General features: G+C 40.7%; 1 protein-coding gene across 1 annotated transcript in view; it reads left to right on the plus strand.

Annotated features, from left to right (window-relative positions):
• SPATA5 (spermatogenesis associated 5) overlaps positions 1–25,309 on the plus strand; it is a 188,936-nt gene that overhangs the window by 44,824 nt on the left and 118,803 nt on the right. The window contains 1 exon segment of the mRNA XM_054172512.1: positions 11,937–12,063. Coding sequence (XP_054028487.1) covers positions 11,937–12,063 — 127 coding nt within the window.

The raw sequence follows: 25,309 nt of genomic DNA on the forward strand, positions 1-25,309 counted from the left end.
AGTTAAATGATAGTGTGTAGCTAACAAAAATTGTGTTAGTTGATACTGTTCCATGTCAAATGTATTATTTCTGAAAAGAGGATTTCTTATCCAGCCTGCTTAGAGGTTCCATATGTTTTATCTACATGAAATATGCTCCTGGGTTTTGATTCTTGTCTGTCCATACCTCTCTCCCAATTTTGCATGCAGGCAACAAAATAATTAAAAATGTGAGCTGGATGCATACTAACCTTGAGGAGAAGTTACTAAAATATAGTCCTCACCTGTAGAAAAATTGTTCAGTGTAAGGAGCAGTTGCTCAATGGGAAAGTCTGGAGATCCTTGATTCAAAATCCTCGGTGATTTTGAATGGCTTGAATTTCCAGTGTGGTAGGAAGACAGATAATTTGAGCTGTATTAACTTCTGCATTTTATTCTTTATGATGTGCTTCCATCACTCTTGGAAGATTTTCCCTTCTCAGTTTAGTTTATGTTGAGATGTTAGAGAAAGTTTGGAGAGAACTGAAAATACAAAATCAGGGGCTGACTGAAGTGACTATAAAAAGGAGAAGTTCACTATAAGTGGGTCTAGAGAACAGATGATAAATCTGCAGAAGATAAGGTGGTAGAAGGCTAGAGATGTCACAATGAGTTTTAAGTAGGAAAAATGATTTGAGATAGGAAGAAAATCAGGCTTTTGGTAGAGAAATCTCCTTAAACTGAGTTTGTTACATGAGGGAAGCTCCATCAGGCTACCACTTAACATCTGTAAATCAAAGCTGATGTTTCACAGAGTAATGGAGCATTCATGGAGCAGTCATGCACCAGGAGAGGTGAACTACATGATGCACAGAGCTTTGTCCACTGCTCTGTGGTTCTGATTAGCTTTTGCCTTCCACAGGCAGCTCACAGGTTGATTTTTTGTTGTTGTTGTTTGGTGTGTGTGTGTGTTGTTTTTTTTTCCCTTGCTTTTAAAGATGATGTTATGACTTTGTGTAGGAGGGATTGTGCTGAAGTGAGACCTGTAGGACTGGTCCAGATACAGCAGCACATGAGGAGGAAAGTTTGCCTTGCAGTAATCCCTTGCCTGGACAAAGCTTGAGAGGCTTTACAAATTGCACAGCTGCAAAGAGTTATGGGTATTTGTTATCCCTTGGTATCCTGACCATGTAAAACCTAATTCTTCTGGCCATCAGAGGTTGCCAAGAGGGAAATGGCTTGGTAATTAAACTTGAAAGTGATGAATGAACGTAGCTCTGTGTAAATGCAGCACAGACAGTCTGTTTGCTGAACTTCAGAAATCTCTGTGCTTTGGAAATGGGACATTGTTTATATAAGTAGGATTTTTAGAATTTTTGGGCAAGAGGCATATTTGTTCCTTTTCTTGTTTTTCAGAAGCAAAGCATTTTCCCCTGTAACTGCATATCTTTGTAATGTAAGATGGGAAATGTTGTAGACTGATGTGAAAGACAGTGATGAAATCTGTTTTCAAAGGGAACAAAGAAAGAAAGATAAGGAACAAAACTGGTATTTAGCATTGGACTTGTGGAGGCCAAAACAAGTTGGTAGATGCTAACCTTATTGGAGTGAGAGTAGAGCTGACAAAGTGAAGGGACTTGGGTACCAGTCTCTGAAACTACAATATTATGATGCTTTTCCTGGGAGGTGTTATCCTGTGTGCTGAGAGGGAGAATAGATAGGTTCCAAAGCCACAGTTTAACATGCTCACAATCTCTGAGAGATGAACTGTTTTCACTTTAGGTATTCAAATATTTGCAGTCTTTACTTTTGAGGCCCTCAGGCTTCTAAATGAAACTGTGAAGAGCAGAAGCTTCTCTTCCAGACTGTGCCACCTTTGCTTTTAACAGAGACTGTGATAAGTCTTCTGTTCTTGTTGCCTGTCCTTCTTGGAGTATTTTAGCCCATATTTATACTGTACACTTTAGCACATACTACACTGTACATTGAATATGGTGTCATGTTTTTTTATCTATACAAATTCCCTGGTGTAACAAGTAGCCTCTGTCATGAAGGGGGTCAGTGTGTTCCATCCTAGCAGTGGAATCTGTGGGCTGGACCCTGCAGGGACAGGGGCATTAGGCAAGATGAAGGTTCTCAGCAGAAAACCAGTCTACAGAGTGTGAATTACCACTGTGCTGAAGGAGGTATTGCCATCCTAACATTACTCTTGCAAAGGCAAAAATCACAGAATTACAGAATGGTGGAGGTTGGAAGGGAGCTCTGGACATCACCTAGTCCTACTCTTCTGCGAAGGCAGATGCACCTAAAGCAGCTTGTGCAGTATCATGATCTAGTGTGAGGTCTCCCTACCCATGGCAGGGAGCTTGCAACTAGATGATTGTTGAGGCCTCTTCTAACCCTAACAATTCTAGGATCATGTCCAGGTGAGAAAGAGACTCCACAACCTCTCTGGGCAGCCTGGTCTGGGGCTCCAGCATCCTCACAGGAAAGAAGTTTTCCTTTGTGTTCAGATGGAACTTTCTGTCTGCCAGCTTGTGCCTGTTGCCCATTGTCCTTTTGCTGGACACCACTGCAAAGTCCCTGACCCTATCTTCTTGATACCTGCTCTTTAGATATTCATAAGCATTGATAAGATCCCCACTCAGTGTTTTTTTTTCACTTCAGCCTGGAGAAAAATCAAGAATATATAGAAGAAATGGAGTTTCCCTATGCCATGCTTGTGTTGTGAGGGACCTGATTCTAGCAGTGGGCTCAGTCAAGGAGCTTTGCATTTGTGGCTTGTGCATTTGTTGGCACTGGCTGTCCCTGAATTGGGGGACATCAGCTGATCCCTTGCAATATCTGAGCTGTGTTTGGTTATGACAGAGTTGAGGCATACCAAACTATTGTGATGGCTGTCTGAATTCTGTAAGGTTTTGGAATTTGATATCCAAATAGAAATACTGTGTGTGGGAAAAAAAGCTGCATGTCCTGTGCCAGCTTTCCACTTTAGGCTTAGCAAGGAATGGTGGAAAGGTAAAGGTTTGACACAACTTAATTGTGCAGTAAAGCTTGCAATTTGTTTTGGAATAGCAGTTTTAACAAATAGCATTACCCATAGGTGGTGTGTGACATGACAAATACCTGCAATCTCTTTAATACCAATTGTTGTCTAGCAAGAAAGCTTGATCACAATGTGTTTTAAATGTTTCTTCCTTTTAAAATGGAATACAAGGGGGACATAATTGCAATTAAAACTTACAAATGAAACTTCTTTGAGATAAAAGTGAACCTGCTATACTTAAGTCTTGTTGTACTGAAATGAAATCCAGTCTTGTTAGTTACTTGTAGGTCTGTAATACCTCCAACTTAAACTGCACGTGCTTCCCTGGCAGGCATGATTGATTACAGTTTTCAACTTGATTAACTCCCAGGAATGCACAGAAGAGAAATGCTGAGGAAAACAGAAAGAAAGGAAATGGGAAATTTACTGTGCATCAGGTGTATGTTTGGGTTGGTGTTTGTTGGGTTTTTTGTGTGTTTGGCTTTAATGCAAGCTCAGTGTTAACAGAGCTTGCATTAAATTATGGAGAAGTCTTGATGTTAGCATCCTTTGCATTTCAGCTACATGGTGCCAGGGCCAAATGAAAGCAAGATCTAGTGTCCATCTTTCATGGATATGTGTCTGGAATTAATTGCAGACAGATGGAAATGGACAGTGGATCACCACCTGGCTACTTAAGGGTTTGGAAATGTAATTGAGGAAAGCCTTCTGGAAGAAAGCCTGTTGATTCCAAACCTATCTCAGACTGGCTCTTTTCCTCCTCTTCTTTCATTTTGTTGCATTTCATTTTTCTGGGCCTACTTCATTAACTTCTGGAAACTGCAATAAGAAGAAATTTAAGCAAATGGAAGAGTCTGGTTGTATGACTGTTGAGGACAATTAGGTTTCTGCAACATTCTATAGGCCATTTGTTTCAAAGTCACCTGCTGACAGCTGAGCACCATTTCCTGTTTTCACAAAGATCATCCTTCTATGAAGCTTGCATAGAAGCTGTAGGCCACTCAAGGTGTAGCAGAAGTTCTTTTATTTTTCTGTGCTTTTTTAATGTCTTAAAGACCAAATGGCACAAACTGCCCTTGGTGCATCCACAGTTGGCAAAACACTATTGTGGCCTGGAGATGAGAACAAGAGGACACAGCCTCAAGCTGCACCAGGGGAAGTTTAGGCTCGAGGTGAGGAGAAAGAATTGTTAGCCATTGGAATGGGCTGCCCAGGGAGGTGGTGGAGTCTCCACCCTGGAGGTGTTCAAGAGGGCACTGGACGTGGCCATTGGTGCCATGGTTTAGTAGTTATGAGGTGTTGGGTGACAGGTTGGGCTTGATGATCCTTGAGGTCTTTTCCAACCTTATTGATTCTATGATTCTATAAAGATAAATGTTCTACCCCGCTGCTGAACTTCCCAGACTTGTCCAGGTTTTCTCTGTAGATTTCACTTCTGTACTATGTGAATTTTGCTCTTGAGGAAGCAGGGAAGATGTGAGACAATGTAATGTGTAATAGCTGATACAGGTGTGTACAGAATATGACAGCATCTAATTATAGTGTGCTGATGAAGGGAAGGGCTCCGGATTATCTCCTTTTGCATTTTTTCTGATGACACAGGCAGGAAAATTCCCTGCTGTGGGGAGTGTTTCTTATCTTAGCACTGAAGGAGGTTTGTTTTATTATTTTAATGAATAGCCAAAATATTTAAGTGATAACATACAGGATTTGCATGCTGTACATCTCTCCTAGGCTGGAGTATCTGAAGTGGTCTGAATTAATAATGTACATATAAATGGTACCGTAAATGTGCCAGTTGCTTAGGCCTAGCTTGCTGTGTTTTTATGAAATACCTCTTTTATTCTGAGTGTGAGTACATAGAGGAATCAGTAATAGCAGGTGACAGTTTTGCAGCTCTAAAAGGGATTCATGCCTGTAACCAGAAATAATAGGTGATGTAAAAGATGGTGTGGTTTTGAGGGGGAGAAAGAAAACTGCTCCAGGGGAAAAACAGTGATATTGTGCTGCTTATGTAAACATGCATGTCACTGTAAGACTTGTGTTTTTAGTAATGTCTGGGTTTGGGAAGATACTGCAAGGGAAATAAAATTCATAGATTCATAGAGTGGTTTATGTTGGAAAGATCATCTAGTTCCAACCCCCTGCCATAGGCAGGTTCATTCCATTAGACCAGGTTGCTTAAGGCCCAGTCCAGCCTGGCCTTAACACCTCCAGGGAGGAGACATCCACGACTTGCATGGGCAACCTGTTCCAGTGTCTCACCACGCTTTCTGTAAAGTGTTTCTTTCTAATACCTGGTTTAAGTCTACCCTCCTCAAGCTGAAAGCTGTTCCCTTTTATACTATCACTACAAGCCCTTGTAAAAAGTCCCTTCCAGGCTGTCTTGTAGATTCCCTAAGTTCAAAGCTAACATAAGGGCTTAGCAGAGCACATAAGGGCCTGCTCTGCTATCTTCAATTCAGTCAGAATATTCTTGTATCTAATGTCTCAACAGAGTGTATCCATGTGGAAGAGCCTGCTTTTTCTAACTGGCATGGCAATGTCTGTTCTGCTGGACACAATGTCCCACTGATAGGATTTGTGGGTGAAATTTGATAACTGGGAAGATGCTACAATTATTATTTTTCTGGTAATGCTGTTGGAGTAGATGACTTTTTTTTTTTTTCCCTACTGCTGTGGAAAACCTTGACCTGCCAAAGCTGTATTTCACCACAGTTTGTGAGGGAAGGAAATAAAACAGTGTGACAGTTAATTACGATCACGGCAGCTGGGCTGAAGAGATGGACTTGGCAGGTGCTCCTTGCTGACAGGTTACCCCTGCAAAGCCCTGACAGAAATGTCAGACCCAATAAAAACCCTTCAGACAGTGCGAGCGAGGCGACTCTTGCGTGGGAGCATGCTGGCAGGGGGCTTCGGTATTTCAGGAACCTTTTACCTCAGTGCTCTGTGGAGAAGCAGAGAGTTCTGCCAGAAAGATCTACTTCAAAACCTGTATTAATTTTTTGATATCAACCATTTTGTCATGTCAATGAGTTTAACATTTGTTTTGATAGGAAATGGTTTCCAGAGATTTCAGTGAAACAATTGTTAGCGATGATACCGTGTCCACAACTGGTTTTGAAATCCATACATTTTGGTTATGATTTGCAACTCTTTTGTTAGGGGAAAATAAGAATAAACCTGGCATTTATCTCTGTGTAAATCTTGCCTGATAGGACTTGTTGGAAAAGGAGGGCTGTACTCCCCTCTCACAAAACCTGCATTATAGATTTCAGCTGTGTGGAGATTAATCCCTCTGCAGTAATTTATCCTGGATACTTCTCCTGGGGCCTGCCTCTTTGACCCCATGGGTCTTCCTGAGGTAGGGTCATCTGTGCAGAAGTGGTGCTTTTCAGGAGAGGGGCCCTCCTGGACTTCCCTTCCTTCTGGTTTTCTAGTTTCACAGTTACTGTGAATTTAAGAGTGCTCAGAGTGATACTGGGTGAGTATTTCCTGCATTTCCACATCTACAGGTCAGCAGTGGAATAACTAAATTAAGGTCCTGATTCTGAAGCTAAGCTGTTCAGACAGGCTTCAGTGCCACTGAAGTCAGTGGTGGGATGGAGAGTCACTCGTTGTCCTTTAGAGGATTGATTGGTGATTGAGACTGAAATATGTTTTCCACTGACTATGACATTTGGTGTTCAGAAGAAACATCGATTCCTCTCGCTTCAGAAGCGTTCTGGGTTGTCAGATGACGCAAGTGTACATTTGATTTAGCTTATAGTAGTGATGCTTACCAAAATTCAACACAATGGGAACCATAGTCACTGTGTTTTCAAACTGCTTTGTTTTCAACTATTAAAAAAGTCTGTTTTATAAGGGGGAGGAAGAAAAAGAAAAGGAAGTGAAATAAGTAAAAATATACAAAATGAAGTTGCTGGTTTGCTTATAGGAAGAAGGGTAACAGATTTGAATCTGATGACTTCATGCATCTGGTTGTGTCTGGAAACAAAATCTTGGCTTGAAGAACTATATGAGCTAGTGAACTGTATGTACTTCTTTATGCAGTGATAGAATCAGTCTGCAATTACTTTTATATCCCCAGGAAGAAGTATGAGAGTAGTTTAGGGTGTTCAAGGAGAACAGCTGGTTAGAACAGTCATTGGAATAGGCCAAATGAGATTAGAAAAGGTGCTGTGGAGAGCCCTCACCTGCTATACTGATTTTGGAGCTGGGGTACATGATTTCTCAGATCCATCAGACAGGATTAGAATTAATTCAGATTCAATGTGAAGCTCTGGTACACTTCAGAATGCATGTTTTATTCTGTCAAAATGTTAACTGGAGGTGCTTTTAGCTAAAATAAAATACCAAAGCTGGGTTTTGTTTTCTATATTTGCCTTCAATAGTCTACTGTGGTCCTTGGATAGTCTTACCTGACAGGCTTTTTGCTGTTGAAGAAGTTCCTCTGATGGTCAGGTCAAGTGTCTGTGCAGGAGTGCATGTGTGCTTGACCTGCAACTAGGTAACTTGCAGGTTTAGCTGAAATAGCACATCGAGGAGGATATGTGGCTCAAACTAATGAAATAAACTAGAAAGCAAAGACGTTTTTTGCCTTTAAAGCTCCTTCATTGAGGATTTTAAAGAAAGAGGGGTTGTCAAAAAGATTAAAATACCACACAGCCTACAGACTGATGTATTTCATTAGGGAAACACAGGTGATTGCTCGAAATTCTCAGGCCCTTGTGGAGCAGCCAGGCTCCTCTCCTCACACGTTTTTTAGTTTGACGTTCGAGGTATTTCTGGTTGGGACATGACTCCTGCATAGGCACACCCCTGCACACATGGCCCTGCCTGGATTATGTGAGGGGCTTACTTCTGACTGCCTGGATTTGCAGGTGGCGTGTTGACAGGAAATTAGTTTGTACCCGGATGTGCCTTTTGAGGACTATTTCCATGCGGTTGTGATGATGACATCAGCGTGCGGAGGTCAGGTGGAGGGGGGAGCCAAGCCAACCCGTTGGCTGGAAGTTGGTTTTGGCAGCGCCTCCGTGGGACTGGAGGGTTAATCATAATTTGTTTCTCTGGCTGCCGTTTGCGTCAAAAGCCTGGGCAGCCTTAATGAATGTCGCCTGTGTTAATTTGAAACCTTTGCTGGGAAATCATGGGAAAATGGAAAGACGCATACTTGTGTGTCACCCTTCAGATTAACAGCTTGGGCAGCACTGGAGCTCTCGGAGCACATGGTGTGGCTCTGATGCAGCTCCCAGCAGCTGCTAAAGAGATCTCTCCCTGTAAACCTGTGCCTGCCCAAGCTGCTCGTGGGCCATCCTGGGTAAACCGACAGCTAATTTGCTGCGAGCCGTGCTGAAAATGGTGCAGCGTATGACAGCTTAGTGAACTGTGTAAATAAAAGCACTGAGACTGGAAATTCCTGGTGTTGGAGGTCTCGGACACCTCTTCATTTGACACTGCTTTTATTGTTGATGGGTTTTTTGCCTACGTGGTTTTAGAAGTTCTTTAACTTGGCTTTTAGCAGATAAGAATAAAGCCCCTAGCAGTGTAGTCGTACCTCCCTGCATTGTTTGAGCAGTATCATGCTGTCAGTCATTACTTAACTGCAGTTTTCTGATTATGCTCTAATTGAATAGAATAGAATCACTAAGGTTGGAAAAGACCTCGAAGATCATCAAGTCCAAGCTGTCACCCAAGACCTCATAACTACTAAACCATGGTACCAAGTGCCACGTCCAATCCCCTCTTGAACATCTCCAGGGACGGTGACTCCACCACCTCCCTGGGCAGCCCATTCCAATGGCTAACAATTCTCTGTGTGAAGAACTTTCTCCTCACCTTGAGCCTAAACTTCCCCTGGTGCAGCTTGAGGCTGTGTCCTCTTGTTCTGGTGCTGATTGCCTGGGAGAAGAGACCAAGCCCCTCCTGGCTACCTCCTCCCTTCAGGTAGTTGTAGACAGCATGAAAGTCCTTGCAGTGTATGTTCCCCTGCAACACCGTGGAGGTTCTTTAGAATAAAAACTTCTTTCACTTTTTTAATTATTTTTTTTTCAGTCTAAAGCTTTAAAGAGAAATGCTTATATTGGGGAAAGATGTAACAGCCGTACTAGCCACCTCACTTCAAAACCCAGCACTTCCTCATTTCTTTAAAACCAACAGCTTAGCATCCCCCCCAAAGACTTCTCACTAAAGATCATCTCATATAATGCTAATGGTTTGGTTCCACTCTTACAAGAATTTTTGTTTTATTTTGCTTAGCTTTTTCTTCTGTGTAGTCTATTGGGTATAAAGCTGAGTAAATGTGAAACTCTTGCAAGATGGGAGGCCCACATCCCTACTGAGACTAGCTTATGTTACAAAGTTGGTTTTCATTTCCTTTGAGCTCTGTGTCCTTCGAAAAGCATTTACTATCCTTGTCCAACACCTGAAGTGTTTTATCATGTTCAGCCCTCTGTAAGTCACTGGGACCATGACCCATGGGTACACTGGAAACACTCTAATATTACTTGGGAATTTCTAATGTGGCTGCAGCAAACCAAATAGCTGATGGCTGGCTAATCCAAATCCCTTCTCTAATATTTCTTAGCAAACCAAGTATTCTGTTAGCCAACATTTATTATAGCTTCTCAACGAGATTTCCCAGATCAGGTCTGATAAGTTAACTGCTTCACACTGGAAAATTAGAGAAGCTGTTGTAGCATAGGAAAGTTGTAGAATTTTGGAGGAAATCTGTGCAGCAGGGTTGGGATCATTACTGTTGCTCTGGGACATGTAGGAAGCACCATGTTTGCAGGAGTGATGGTGGTGGATAGCAGTGCTGCAGCAATGCATGTGCCTAATTGTGCAGTTATATGTGTGTATTCTCTATCTGTTGGGAATAATTGGAGTGCTTATATTTTAACATCTAATATTTCTTGTTGGAAACTGATGTTCTGCAGGATAATAGAACAATAGAACAAAACCAGGTTGGAAGAGACCTTCAAGATCATCATGTCCAACCTATTTGTGTGTGGAGGTGCCTCTATGTGTAGACAGTTAAGAGTACTTTTGGAAAAGGACATTCAAACAATATGAGATTAAAATAATTATCTTAATCCTATGTAGATTTATTTTTCAAATTGTATTAAGAAAATGCCTCTTTAAGGGTACAGAGATGAAGCCCTCCCATGTGTAGCAGTGGGAGGAATAGCCCTAGAAGAGCAGCCCTGTTGGTGAAGGAAGTTCTTGGGTTCATAGAATGGTTTAGGTTGGAAGGGGATTATCTAGTTCCAATGTCCCTGCTATGGTCAGGGACATCTTCCACTTCCTCATCCAGTCTGGCCTTGAACACCTCCAAGGAGGTCTGCAACCTCCCTGGGCAACCTGTTCCAGTGTCTTACCACCTTCGCTGTAATTTCTTCCTAACACCCAGTGTAAATCTACCTTCCTCAAACCTAAAGCCATTCTCTCTTGTCCTATCTCTACAAGCCCATGTAAAAAGTCTCTTTCTGGCTTTCTTGTAGTCCCCTCTCAGGTACCTGAGTTGTAGGTGTGTGTGTAGCATCTGCAGGTGAAGGTTGTGTTGAAAACAGCAAGGCTTTTGGTGTGTGCCAAGAGCAGGAATCCTAATTTTTGGCAAAGGAGGATAAACCCCATATTTTTGGTACCATTTTGCAATCCCCATCCTGCTTCTCTGCCCCTGCTCAGGAGAAGGAACTTTTGGGACAAGCTGCTGGCTGTGCATGCCCTGGCCCACCCTGTTTATATAGAGCCGAATGCTCCAAAGAACATCTATATATACACATGCACACACACATTTCTGTAGTGCATCCACCAGCATAGGAGTGTGTACAGCTACCTGTGTATGGTCCTAGTATCTACTGGGTCTAGGAGCTTTTAAAAAATACTTATGTAGTGAGCAGTCAGCTTTTTTTATGATGTTTCAGAAATAAAGCCTCTATATGCAAAATTAGAAGGATATTATGAAGAATACAGCTGAATTCATGAGATGTATTATTTATCACAGTATATAATTGGTCTCTTGATTTGATTTATGCAATGGCTTCCTTTTCTGTGTTCTTTCTTACACATGTGAATATATGCACACACACATCTATGCACACATATTTTTGTGTCAAGGAATTGTCCATGAAGAAGGTAGTACTTAATTTGGTTATTCTTCTTAAAACATTAAAAGCCTTAATGAAAATATTTCACTTGTATTTTTTATAATAGTATTAAGATAGTTTATAATGTTTTTGTTACATGTAACTCAGCAATCTGAGCAAATTTTCTATGAACTTCATGATTACCAGAGTTAATTCCAATCTAAAACCCATAAATGCCTAGAATAGTTCGTGCCTTGTCTGTTTAGGTTTTTCATGTATTGGTGATTGCAAAACTGGAGGTTTTCTGGTTTTCAGTGTTGTTGTTTTTTCCCCTCTTGGTATCTGGAAAATCATCTGAGTTAAGGGGCTGACAATGATATTATGAGGCAGTTGGTCAACACTCAACTTATTCTCATTTGAAGGGGAGAACATAAAACTGTAGAGCAACTCTGCAAAGCACATAACTGCCTAATTTGTTTAATACTGCCTAGGGTGGTCTAAGAACTCACTTGGATGCTGCTAAAAATGAGAGTTTGTCTAAGTAGTAGAGAAGCTGCATGGATTCAGTTATCTTAAAGATGTTTATGCCAGACATCCACATTGTGTTAAATGCTTTACAACCTACATAGAAGGGCAGTAAGTTTAAAAAAACCCCTTCAATTGCTTTATTGCCAATTAGTCCTCCTTTTGAAGGACTAATTCTCTGATTTGCTTTTACTGACTTTCTATGACTGATGCTGTTTCAGGGATTGAAAGTGAAAATAAAAATCAGAAAGAATTAAGAGAAAAGATTAACCTAATGCTGTGACCTTCTTCCCCCCCCTCTTTTTCTTTCTTTAAATCAGCTCTTCAGGTGCTGGAAATGTAGCAGACCGTGTCTTGGCTCAGTTGCTAACGGAAATGGATGGAATAGAACAGCTGAAGGACGTGACAATTTTGGCAGCTACAAACAGACCGGACATGATAGACAAGGTACCAGTAGATGCACTGTCATAGATATCCTGTTCTCTTCAGAAGACCAGATTTTGGTATAATTCCATTTTCTTTTACTTACCAAACTGTTGTCTAATCAATTTAAATGATTAAGAGTTGAAATTGAAAATGAAGGCAAGGCAAAGGATTATATCCCTTGGTTCCCCACCCCCATGTGCAGTATTTTTAAGAGAAACAAAATGTTTTGTGATAATCTTGAGTATCTGTTTCCTAGAATAAATTTTCCTTAAACCAAGCTCATTGAACTTGTGCAACAACACTTCTGTCAAACAGCTTCTGTGGTTTTTGCTTCTGTTGTGTTTGTTTATGCAGGATTTTGCTGGAGTTTGTTGGTTTCATTAGTTACTTCCTTTCAAAAGATTAAATATCTCCTTGGTGCCATTAGGCTTCTGCCAGCACTGGGGCTTCCAACTGTAAACAGTGCAGTTCCTCCTTAGATCCTTTGGCAGCTCTGCTGGAGCAACAAGAACATTTGAAGTTTGTGAAAACTGGAAGGGTTGTAGCAGAAAAACTCCAAACACAAAACCAACTTAACAGCCCTCTGGAAAATCCACTTTCAAACTGTCTACCGCTGCTGTCTCACAGCTAAGTGCAGTACAGTCTGAAGTGATTTCCTTTAAGATACATTTTGTGTTGCTGGTAGGGTTCTTTATTCCACAACTTTTCACCTTTGCAACATTCATGAATTTGATGACAAGTTAATGAACTTTATTTTTCCTGGTCTTTTTCTAGGGTTTCTTACATATTTTTAATGTTAACATGTTCTCCCGTTTTAACCTTTTTCTGGAATAGTCTTTTCTGTTTGTCTTGGAGCATTCAGGCACACGTGAAATACACACTATAGACATTATGTCTTGAGAAAAAAAACTTTGTATTTTGGCCCCAGAACATGGCCTCTTCCCTTTTGAACTGGAGGAAGCCACACAGCTGGTGGTGTCCTGACAAAGACTTACTTAGAGCTTACTGCGTGCAGGCTTAGGCAAGGAGTAAAAGGGTAAAAATTTGACATCTTTTGTGCATCTGAATTTTATTGGGGTGGTGAACTTTTAAGAACTAGCAGCACAGTTATGTTTAGTTGGTAACATATCGTAAGTTTTACTCTCACAAGTAAAGCTGATGGCCTTGACTCTAAATGGAAAGGAAAATGTTGCACAAAGCAGTGTCCCCCGCAGCAGCAAGTTGTGTGATTCTTTCCCTTTGCTCTTGTGAGACCCCCACCTTGAATACTGGAGCAGTTCTGGTGTCCCCAGCACAAGAAGGACACAGAGCTGTTGGAGTGAGTCCAGAGGAGGGCCACAAATCTGATCCAAGAACTGGAACACCTCTGTGATGAGGATAGGCTGAGGAGAGTTGGGGTTGTTCAGCCTAGAGAAGAGAAGACTTAAGGGAAACCTTCTAGCTGCCTTCTAATACCTGAAGGGATCCTACAGGAATGCTGGAGAGGGACTTTTCATAAGGGTGTCTAGCAAGAGGACAAGGGGGAAATTTATATGTTTACAAAATCATTTAGCAACTTCATTTATGTGACTGCTTCTGAAGTGACAAATATGTGAAGGTGTACCTTTTGTAATTTGAAAACAGCACGTTGGACTGCCAGGTGTAAGGGTATTCCCCTGAGCATCCCTGCACACAGTGTGGTGTGTTGCTTTTGGGTCGTGAGTAGATTCTGAGTCAGACTTTACAAAATTATGTTTAATGGTGAACTTGCTTTGACTTGTTACAGATGTCTGTTAATAAGATAATTTCTCTTAAGATGTCACAATTGTATTGAAATATTATTCCAACCTTAAGTTGTGTCCCATGTTTTTACCACTTAACTACTTTGTATCCCATTCATGTGATGCTGGAAGTACTTTGGGGCAGATTCTGGTTTTCATAAGAAAACAGGACCAGGATGTACTGTTTTCAGCCATGTGTGATACAGAAAGTGATTTCTCTTGGAAGGGAAATATCCTGGAACAAGATGTTCTGAACATTCTTTGAAAGTGATACAGAAGCAAAACACTCTGAGTCAGTAGTAATAATATAATCTTCCCTTCTATTCTTCATTCTAGAAGAAGAATTGATGAGCAGTAATAGTAAAAATGGTTTTTTTTTGGTGACTTACTCAGGAGTGGGAGTTTTTTGGGTTTTGTTCTGTTTTAACACCTAAAATATTTTCCTGTGACTTTATGGAGCTGCAGACACCTCAAAGCTTGTCTATATTTTCCCATGTATTACCTGGCTTAATGAGAGACCACTCCCCTCCACAAATCTCACATAAAATATTGTGAACACTGTGTACAATTTACTTAGCTTGAAATAAATATTCTGTTCAGACAAATATGTGGACAAGCATTTCAGGTGTAGTCTGACAGACTTCTATGGAAGAAAACATAGACCAACTCCTCAAGGTTTAGGTGTTCTTTATCTCTTTTTTTTCAGTAGAACCGGTTTTCCTAGCCTTTGAGTACCAGACTTGTCTCTTGGGTGAGGAGAGTGAATTGCTATCATTACCTGCCCATGCAGATAGCTTTTTCCATTCTTAAGCAGTGTTTCAATCTCCATTAACAAGGGTACAGTGGAGGCAGAGAGACTGTCAGATCCCCAGGGACCTCGGTGAATGTTTTAGCACAGGAAGCAAGATGCTGTTGCTGTGGCATCAGATAGTTTTACCTCCTGCTGGGTCATATTTGAATGTCAAACACATTAGCTGTGATGTAAAACACGAGGCGCTGAGTGAAGTGATGGCCTGTGGTATAGGATGACATCCTGGTGCTCCTGACAGCCTCGCTTCTCCTTATCGTGGGGTGCAGAAAAGACGTATCCTCAAGTATGCTGTTTGCGTAAGAATGACAGGATGTGCTAGGACAAATGAAGATTAATGAGATGCTGTGCTGTCAGCGTTGCCCATTGTCTCTAGATTGATGATGGTCTGGATTTTGTCTGTGTTCAGGGGCTTCAGTGTCGTTTAAACCAGAAACTATCCCGGTGCATCAAATACTGAGGGGCTCAATTCTCAGGCATGCTTCCTTAGTACAGAAGGACTTGGCTCCCAGTTTCACAGCATCTTGTGTGTGGTATAAGAGCATCTGCTCTCTGTATTGTGCCAGTGCAGAGGATTTTTCTGCCTCCTTTTGCACATCTAATTTGCCTTTTTACAAACCTTTTTCCTTCTTAGTCTTCCTCCTCGGTTTCTTTCTCTTCCACTTTCTCTTCCTTCATCTGCAAGTTTTGCTGCTCCTTAAATAAGCTCTGTTGGCTTCAATGTATTAACCACTACTCAGTTTAGAACCATGTGGATAAAACTGGCTTGTCCTGCTTACCTAAATAAAATCAAACTGCATCATACATTCTTCCAAGCAACTGCCTGGCATGAGGAAAGGGAGTAAAACACTCTTCCTACATGGTTCATTTGGATTTGGAGGAGTCTTTTGGACAGACAAGTCAAACAGAGGTTTATCAAGTTGATCTGACCCTCAAAATATTGATTACTGTGTCATTATAGGACGACCTTCAAGTGTCTTGTTTTGATGAGAATAAAAGATGCATGATGGAGCTATTTGGCAGAATCAGTAAAGGCATTTTCAATTTTTTGCCTGCAGCAAAAGTAAATAATCTTTCCTCTTTAAAAACATCAAGGTTCTGTCTTTTTGAAGGCTTATGGAAAAAAAAATCAAATGTTTAGGTTTGCAGTTTTACAAGTTAAAAGGATTAGAAAAGAATCATGTATATTTATTCATTATTGGCTGGAAATGTGTATGTGCTGTTATAAAGCAGGTGATGCTACAAGCACATTTAGCAGTCAGAAGCAGCTATACAAACTGAACTCACTACCACTTAATACATTTTCCTGTTTACATATTCATCTATTTGTGATTTCTATTTTGGTCAGATACATCTTACTAAAGGTTCTTCCTATGTTGCAGCTTTGACTTGGCAGGATTTCAGTTTTCCCAAATATAGTGCAGGACTGTTGAGTTACAAGCCATCAATTGTGAGCTGTGTTTCCCTCTGTGACACCGTCCAACCCCTGTTTGATCAAAGATTGTAAAATATTCTCCATTGGTAGGGGCCTTCAGGGTCTTCTGGCCTCCTGCAGAGCCAAATTCAGTGTTAGGTGAGGTCAGTCAAGACTGGTGCAGGAGAGCTTTGAGTGTCTCCAAGGATGGAAATTTCACAGCCTCTGGCTACCTGCTGTGCTGTTTGACCACCTCCAAGGGGAAGATTGTATTATTTTTTTTCCTTAGATCTAACAGTCCAGCTTGCTGCAACTTGTGACTGCTGTCTGCCTCTGAGAAGTGTCTGGCTCTGTCTTCTCACCAAACCACTCCCTTCTGCTTTAGGTATGTGAACATAGATAGAGTTGTACATGGAATTGTGAAGAACTTTGATTATTTGTAATTTTTTTTTGTCTCTAGTACTGAGGTGGGAAAGAAGTTCCCACCTCTGCTAAACTGCTGTAGAACTCTGAAAGAGATGTAAATACCTTGCTTTTCATTCTGCTCTGTATTGGATTTGGCTCAGGGATGAGCAGGCAAGTTTCCCTTGGCCTTGCAGTGATAGAATATGTGCAAAGGAAGGGGATATTCTTCTGGCTGTCATTTCTCAGCATTGCTTCTGTGTAAATTTCATCCAGATTTAGATGATGGGGTACAAGGCTAGGTGATTTTTAGAAGGTGGTGGTGTTGGGGCACTTACTGCTTGGCACAGGATTGTGTGACAGTTGAATAAATCAGTACTGACTAAACACTAGTTAGAGTGAAGTCTTTGTGTGTACTTAATTTGGCACTACTTGGTTACTGGATAATGAAGTCCAGCCTTGGGACTGGTGGAGGTAATTAACAAATAAGTTGCTGAAATGCTCTCCATATCTGATGTCATAAAACTGAAATGAGTCTTCATTTGTGGATGGGCTTTGTAGGTATCACAAGAATAGGAGAGATGAGAAAGATTTCAGAGTAGCAATCAAAGTACATAAAGGCCTTTGTCATGTCTCTCCACATTGCTGAAATGACCTGAGATTAAAAATGAAGAGGGTCTGTTTTTTTGTGGGTCTGTTTCACTCAGCCAGCACCTAGAGTACTTACATCATTTTGCCCAGGTGCAAATATGGCTCTTTGAAATAACAGAAGATGTAGGATTTCTTTTGAAGACAAGATTAGTCTGGAACATGGAATAAATTTTCAGAAAATGACGCTGTAGGGGAAAATGGCATCAAACTACATGCCACTGAAAAGAGGATCTGATAGAATAAAGTAGTTTCACAGGCCTGGCACCATCACATTTTCCATCAACTGGTTTTCTCTGCTATGTGTTTGGGTTTTTACCCTTAATCTTGCTAAACTTGAGACTTTGACTAGGGCAAAGAGGTGTTCTGGAAAGTAGCTGTTCCTCAGAGGTCTGATTCTGCCTTTACTAATATCAGATGGTTATACATTAGGGTGATTAAGAGCTTACTGGAAAAAAAAAAAACAGAATAAGCAAAAGAGTGAATGAACTGATTTCGAAGTTCTCACACATTCTTTTCACTTGCCAAACTGAAATCACTGAATAGACTTAGTTGATGAGCACTGCTCAGTGTTCACTGGCCAAGGCTTCCAAGTTGATGATTTGAGGCTGGATTACACAGTGGATCCATCGTCCCTCAAGAGCCTGACCACTCCACATGCAGAGGTGGTTTTGCTACTCACGTACATATGTATGAAGTTTCTCTTCATGCCAGGAACTTCTAAGATTCACCTGAAGCTTGCTCTCTCCCTTCCCCCTCCTCCTTCCTCACTGATGAAAACTTTGTTTTCTCATGAGTACAGCAAATAAAATATTTCCAGGTGTGCAATAGTGATTTTTGTCTCCAACTATTCAATTGTCAGAGTGTGGAGGGCTGAGTAGTAAATCAGCCTTAAGGCTGCTACAGTTTTAAAAAACAAAATCTTGGTGGTGACAGCTGAAGAGCACAGTAACTTTTTCACTCAAGATTTATTACTTGCCTGAAAAGAAGGGTTGGAGGGAAAACTTGCTGGGCTGCATATTTTCCTCCTTTAACAGATATCCTATAGGGCCAGGGTAAGTTGGCTTTGTTTTATTTGTGAAAACATACATCCAAACAATGTATGGGAAAATCTTTTTACTTCAAATGGAAGAGGAGAGTGCCTGCTCTTACTCTTTGTATCAGAAAGCATTCCCTACATCAGCTCAGTCAGGTTAGTGTTAATGTCACCAGCACCTTCATAAACTTCCCTGTAACAGATGCCAGAAAACTTTCTTGAAGGTGTCAAAGTGTATTTATTTCATTTGGAAAGCTACAAAAATGGGAAAGTGAAGGGCAAGGGCCAAAGTTTGTTCTTACCTACACCTTCTAGACTCACGAAGTCCAGATGAGGGACACAGTGTGTTGGAAAGCCTGTGGATGATCAGCGAAGTGAGGCATTGACAAGGCTGTCAGGTTCATATTTGTTGTGTAAATACCATCCCTCAGTTCAGTGTCTGGGACTGTAATATCAGGTGGGCTTTTCTGCTTTGTTTTTAACAGCAAGAGGGACACAACACTGTATTTTTTAGATAACAGGGCAATATATGGGCTTAAAATGAATTTTGCCTCTCAAAATGAGGTGCATTTGAGCAGTACTTGTAGACTGAGTATAAATTTCCAGATGTTGGGTTAGATCAGCTCTATTCTTCATGTGGGTTTAGGCAAGCAACTTTATCTAGAGAAGTAACACTGATTTTATGACAAAGTTTCATGTACCTTTGCTGCACCTCGTGTGCTTTAATGGTACAAGGTTTCACTTCCTACTCGAGTTACTTGAGAACAGTCTGTGTGATGATAACCTTTTCCTTCTAAATCCTCTCAATTTGCTCCTTTCATTTCGTGTCAGTGTTTGGGTTTTGTAGGGAGGGTGCAGCTGAGCAGCTCTCCAAAGATGTGTGGCTTGGCTTGGTTCCCATGGAAGCATCCTCAGGAGCTATGAGGGACTTGGTGGCTTGTGATTAGGAATGCTGGGCTTTATGGCAGATATGCAGAGCACAGCAAGGTGTGTTCCACACTCTGCATGTGTGGCGCAAGTCGTCTTATATCTAGTAAGCTTCATTAGGGTAGTGATTACAGTTAAGGAAGAGACATTCCAAAAAGTCATGGGTTTTAAATATTTATGGGGGTGACACTGGAAGGATGTTAGTGTAGTACTGTGAGCTGCAGAAGCTAGAGAAACAGCTGCAATTATGGCACTAGGGCTGTAGCCATGGACACATTTAGGGCTTGCTTTACAGTTGGTCTTCTGCCTGGCTTCCCTCTTTGTGGGTGCACAAGGCACAGTTCCTACATAGTTCTTTGTGTACACCACATCAAAATAGCATTATAGACAAAGTTGTATTTGGCACCTGTGAGTTAGGGACTGCCATAGGTAAGATTGTATGCAATCTTAATTCATTCTTTGTGCACGTGCATCGTAACACAATCTTTAATTACCTTAATTAAAGAGGAATTCATTGTGCATGATTGATTAAATTGCATTAATTTAGAAAATCATTTTTATAAGTCATTAAGATTTCCTTCACTTTAATTGCATTCATACATTTCCTTACTTTTGAGGGCTTTGATTTACACTGTTTAAAATCAGATGAACACGTACTAGTTTCAGGGGGAAGCATCCAGATTGCATCATGTGGTGTCATACTGTGATCTTCCTGGTTATCAGCAGGACTCTCTACATCTGCCAGAAAAAACTTGTTTGCTTGGAGTAACTGCTAAATTGTCAATTATAATGAACATCTTTGCTCTTCTTTGTGGGGTCTACTATGCAGGAATGAGCCTTTTACCAGGATATTTACCAGCCTTTTGTCCAGGATATTTTCTGACAACACAAGAATGGGTTTGATAAATTACTTTTTCAGTACTAGCATTTCTTCCCATAAGAATAACTCCTTTATATTCTTTCATTGATGGTTTCTCCCTATTCAGTTAGCCTGCTCTCTTGTTATGCAGTATGCTCTTGATCTGTATTTCCTATGTCTTCATCTGGTATTTATCTAACCTTGGTATCTAGTCTTTCTGCTCCGTTGGCATCAACTCTTTTTTCTTATGCTTGGACTTCTCACTGGTTGTATTTCTGCCGAACCAGGGTTCCCCAGTCCTCTTTTTCCTCCCAGGCTCCCACATCTAGAGTCCCTTCTTAATGACCATCAGTTTTGCCCCAGCGCCCATACTCTTGGCTTTCAATGTGTCCACTCCTCATATCATGCTTTTTCATAGAATCATAGAATGGTGGGGATTGGAAGGGACCTCTGGAAATCTTCTAGTCCAGTGCCCCTGGTAATGCATGTATGCCTTGAGCAGGTTTCACAGGAACATATCCAGATGGGTTTTGAGTACTTTCAGAGGAGACTCCACAACTTCTCTGGGCATCTTGTTCCAGTGCTCCACCACCCTCAGAGTAAAGAAGTTTCTCCTTGTGGAGTAATTTCTGGTGTACTCTGTTTCCTCCTCCTGCTTGACTAGATTCAAGTCACTCAGATAAGAGGAGAGGTAATTTTCCTGCTGTCATTTTGGGACCCTAGATCCAGCATGGCCTGCAGATTTCTTCAGCCTTGCTAGGATCAGTCTTTCATTGGTAAAAACTTGGAAACATTTCTGCAAAATGTCAAGAAACCTCAAAAAGCTTTTTCAAATTGAGGTGTTTCTGGTCCTTTTAATGTGGCCAGATCTCAAGACCTTCCTCCAAAGGTTAGGGTGAAATAATTTTTTTTTATTAGGGGTGGTTTTTTTTCAATGGCAAATAGTGACATTTTTCCTGGTCTCCTCCTCATGCAACAGCTGAGATGTTTTGACTGGAACGTTACAAAACAAATCAGTGGAAGGCAGCCAGCCAGCTTGGAAAGGACAAGGAGGTCAGAGCTCAGAGTACCATAAGCTACTAAATGCATGATCTTATAATGTAAAATGTTGAGTGACTTCTATATTAAGTGTTGATGCTTATCTTTCCCCTAATAAGGTAGAAGCTGTTTAAGTAGGAATGGAAGTCATGGTGAAAGAGAAAGCCCAGCATTGTACCACTTGTTTAGCATCGATCATAAGGGAGTGCAGCTCGGGAGGGTGAGGTGGCTGGTGTACAGTTTCACTGTTTGGTTGTGCACTTGGAGGTGGTGACCTCTTCACTTTCAGCTTTAGGTTTAAAAAACTTCTGAACCTCAGAGCTTTATAATGAGCAAGTTGGAATGGGATCAAGCTCTCTGTGTTAGTAAAGGTCTCTGAAGAGCTGTTGAATTTGGAGATTAACTGATATGTCCTTATTTCTTGGTAAGGATATTAGTAATAATTTGTTTGATATGCTTAAGGATATTAGATGTCCTCATTAGTCCATTCAGGTGATTAAGACCACAATTTTTGTTTGTGAAATCTCCATGGGGAGAAGGAAAAATAGGACATCACATGCAGAATTTCTGCTAGTTTCTTTTTTTGTGTGTGTATGTGTTGAAGGAGGCCTAATTTTACATTTTATTTGCTCCATCAGTGCTGAAAACTTAATGGTAGAAATACCATTAATGTGCAGTACATACAACAATGAAAGATAATAACTTTGTTCAGGAAAAACAGGTTCTTTCTGTAAGATGTTAGTTATTAAAAAACGTCCTCAACATCAAACTAAATGAAGGCAGTCCTATAATAATGTGGCATAACAGAAAAGGGTCAATCTGGAGGTCATTGATTCATAACATGTAATTTCCATAAGTTTTGTGGAAAGATTGTTACGCAGGAGCAGAAAGCCAGAGCTCTCCATTCATGTCCAAATGAGACATTAACATCTCTGAACAATGAAAACTAGGTGGATGACTATTTAGGTCACGGGAGTACCTCAGGGTTCCATATGCCAATGTAATTTAGTAACAGAAACTTGTTTGAAGCTCTGAATGATTTGATGTATATAGAATTGTAAGAGCTGGCTCAGAATCACAACAGTTTGCTTGATTTTTGGGATAACCTAGAAAAACATTTAGGCTACAAGGTATTTGAAACTGATTGGGAGAGAAGGGTCTGAAAATCCAATGACTGTTTTGATTGAGCGGTGCCAAAGGCTGGCAGGACTCGGAAGGTGTAGAGATCTTGTGACTGCTTCTTTTTGGGGGTTATGCCTGTTTAATGTTCTTAGTTGAGAAATTTAATTAAACAGGGTGTAGTTAATTTTCCTTTGTTTCAAATGTAAGTGTATTCCCTCCATGGCAAATAAAGCTTTGTGCTACAAAGAAGCATGTACCAGATGTACAGGAAAGATCTGGAAAAAGCCTGCTCTTAATTGTGCTTTTTTCATGCTTTATAACTATATTTTGGTTGCTGCCTACAGCCTCCTCTGAAATTACCTTTCCCTGCCAGGTGCTGATAAATGTGATTTTTGGGAACTGTCCTTTAATTCTGGGCATCACATGGAACTGACAGTTCTTGCTTTGTATTCCCTCTTTTAAACTTAAAACCGAGCTTCTCTGGTTTTGCTAGGTACTACTTCAGCTAGGATGTGTGTTCCATTTTGCCATTAGTAGCCTCACTCAAAATTCCAGCATTAAAAAAAAAAAAATAGATTTTAGGAAACAGAAAAATCTGTTATATAATCAATAATGTCTGTCCAAGTTACACTGATACCACTGATGTCTTTTCTCTGTTACCTCACATCAATAGCTGTAACTCTGTATAACAACCTGTTCCATCCCTGTCCCTCTATGGTTTTTCCTTCTTCCCCATCCACTTTGTTGTTTCCTGTACAGGGAGTTTTGCTTTTAGAACTCTTTGGGATCTGGGTTGTCAGGATGATAGAAAAAGCCATCAGAACTTGTATCAATGATGATGGGTTTTTTTTCTCAGGTGGAGGCACAATGACTGAGAACTAACAGAGTATGAAGGTAAATAAACCTCTTGGAACATTGTGATATTTATGCTGCAGCCATAGCTGGCTTATGCATTGTGGCCTGTGTGTGAGTACTTTGGTGTCACCTGTTGTTACCTTCTCAAACACTGCTGAGAGGAGGGAAGGCAAATTAGGTAGCTCTCACTTCACAGGATGGAGTACAACACTGCTGTGACTTTCTCATTCATATCTCATGGACAAGTCAAAACCCCAAACGACTTTGTGGGCACTTCAGAACCTGTTTCTGAACAGAGCTGATGATAATTTTTTTACACCCTCTCAGGAATTAAATAAGAATGATGCTTTGCTTTTCATGCCAAATCATGCCTTTGTGCCCCCATTCCATATTTCTGTTCTCTGTTTTTTGGCAAAACAGGTGGTTCTAAAACCACTTGATGTTTAAACCTGAAACTTTACATTTCTCGGGTTCACACCCTTCTACTTTGCTGCAATACTATGTAATTTCTTCTTTAAAATAATAAAATGTTAGCTTCTTAATAAGTGGAGCAAGTGAATGAGGTGGTTCTATGAACAATGAAAGGAGAACCAGCTGTTCCTTAAACAGAAACTGGTTTATGCCTTTGCTCATCCTTGCTGCCCTTCTCTGAACCTTTTCCAGATCTATTATACCCTTTCTGAGAGAAAGGGACCAATCACTACTGCATACAGTATCCAAGGTGTGGGTGCAACCTGGGTTTGTATGGGTGCATAATGGTGCTTTCTGTTTTGATCTTTACTCTTTTATTAGTGGTTCTGAATTTTTCACAATTGATCTGCTTTTTTGACTGCTGCCAAGAATGGAGCTAAAGTTTTCATCACTGTCTATTAACTCAAGAAGTGGTAGTGATTCATCTCATGGCCCATTCGTTTGTGTATGAAGTTTGAATTTCCCATGTTCACTGCTTTGTGTTTACTTACACTGAATGTTATCCAATTCCTAAGTCTCCTGAGAGTCTTGAAGTGTTCTTTACCCTCAGTCTCTATCCTCATTGCTTTGAATAACTATCATCAGAAATTATGGCTCCTGTATGACATCATTTCTTTGGTATTAGGCCTCATAAAGGAGATGCAAATTTTATAGAGGAAAAATAGCTGAGATGAAGGGGTCTGTATTGTGTCGCAATAGAAAGGTAACACAGGAAAGGCCCATACCCTGCCAGTACATGCTGTTATCTATAGACAGATCCTGACAAGCACAGTTGGACTCTTATTGAAAACAGAAGAATGAGAGATAAAGCATCACACAATATAATGAGCTTAGGAAAATGTGAATTCTTTTGCACTGTTGTACATTGGTTCTGAAAGGGAAAGGCAGAGGAACAATAAGCATGGCACTGGTTTTACTATGTCTTGCCAGAAATGACCATGATAGGTGAACTGCAGGTCCTGGTGTTGTGGAATTAAGTCCTATGATTAAGGGTAAAAACAAACAAACAAAATATTTTAAAAATCACAGATTGGCTTCCATCAGGCTGAGCAATCTATTGTGTTGTGCAAAGCTTGCCTTGCTGTTAGAGCTATTGTGCACTAGTCAGCATTTATTCAAAATAAGCAAGTAGAAACAAATCAAAAGGGGAAAAAAAAATATTATGTTGGTGTTTTTTTTTGTTTTTTTTTTTTAAGGAGAACACTCATTCTTAAAAGAAGGTCATCTCCATACCAGACTGTACTTTCCCATTGTATGGAGAGGATTAACATGCCCATCTTTTCATAAAGCGGAAGGCAGTGAAACAGGCAGTTACTGGGTGTAACTAGCTAGTATGGACAAAGACATCTGTGTGGAGGACTCTGCCTTTGCAGCGGGCAGCAATGCATGCAGGAAAGTTCTGAATGCAACCCAGTCTGGGGGAAAACACATGCCTGGCAGTGGTACAGAAAAGGGGGGCTATCACAGAGTTGGGTCCTACAGAATAAGAGGGTGAAGTTAAGATAGCTTAACTCTTGTTTCAGAAGTTGTTTTTCTTAGCAGTGAATATTTTCTGCAGAGGTCACTGAGCAAGAAGGGGCAGCATTAGCTGCTTTGCAAGGAAAGTCTTATTCCATGACTTAACAGGGAGGCATGTGAGCTATGTAAGCAAGAACATATGCCAGGGTGTATGTGTGTTCATCAGTCAGCAGATGAGGTGTGTGTAACTGGCAAACACACACCTTGGAACATGTTACTGCACTTATGAAATGGCCATTTATTTCAGTTTTATTAAGGAATGTAAGTGCTAGCTTATAAAATTATCTTTTTTAAAATGTAAAATGGGAACACCAGGCTTTCCTGCATTTAAAACTGAAGTGTGTAAAAGTCCTTAATTACCTGGTTTAGTGCTTAAGTACTGTTTTGATCTGATATCTGAGCTCCTCTG

The sequence above is a fragment of the Dryobates pubescens genome, chromosome 24 (assembly GCF_014839835.1).
Source record: "Dryobates pubescens isolate bDryPub1 chromosome 24, bDryPub1.pri, whole genome shotgun sequence".
In the NCBI taxonomy this organism is placed as follows: Eukaryota; Metazoa; Chordata; class Aves; order Piciformes; family Picidae; genus Dryobates; species Dryobates pubescens.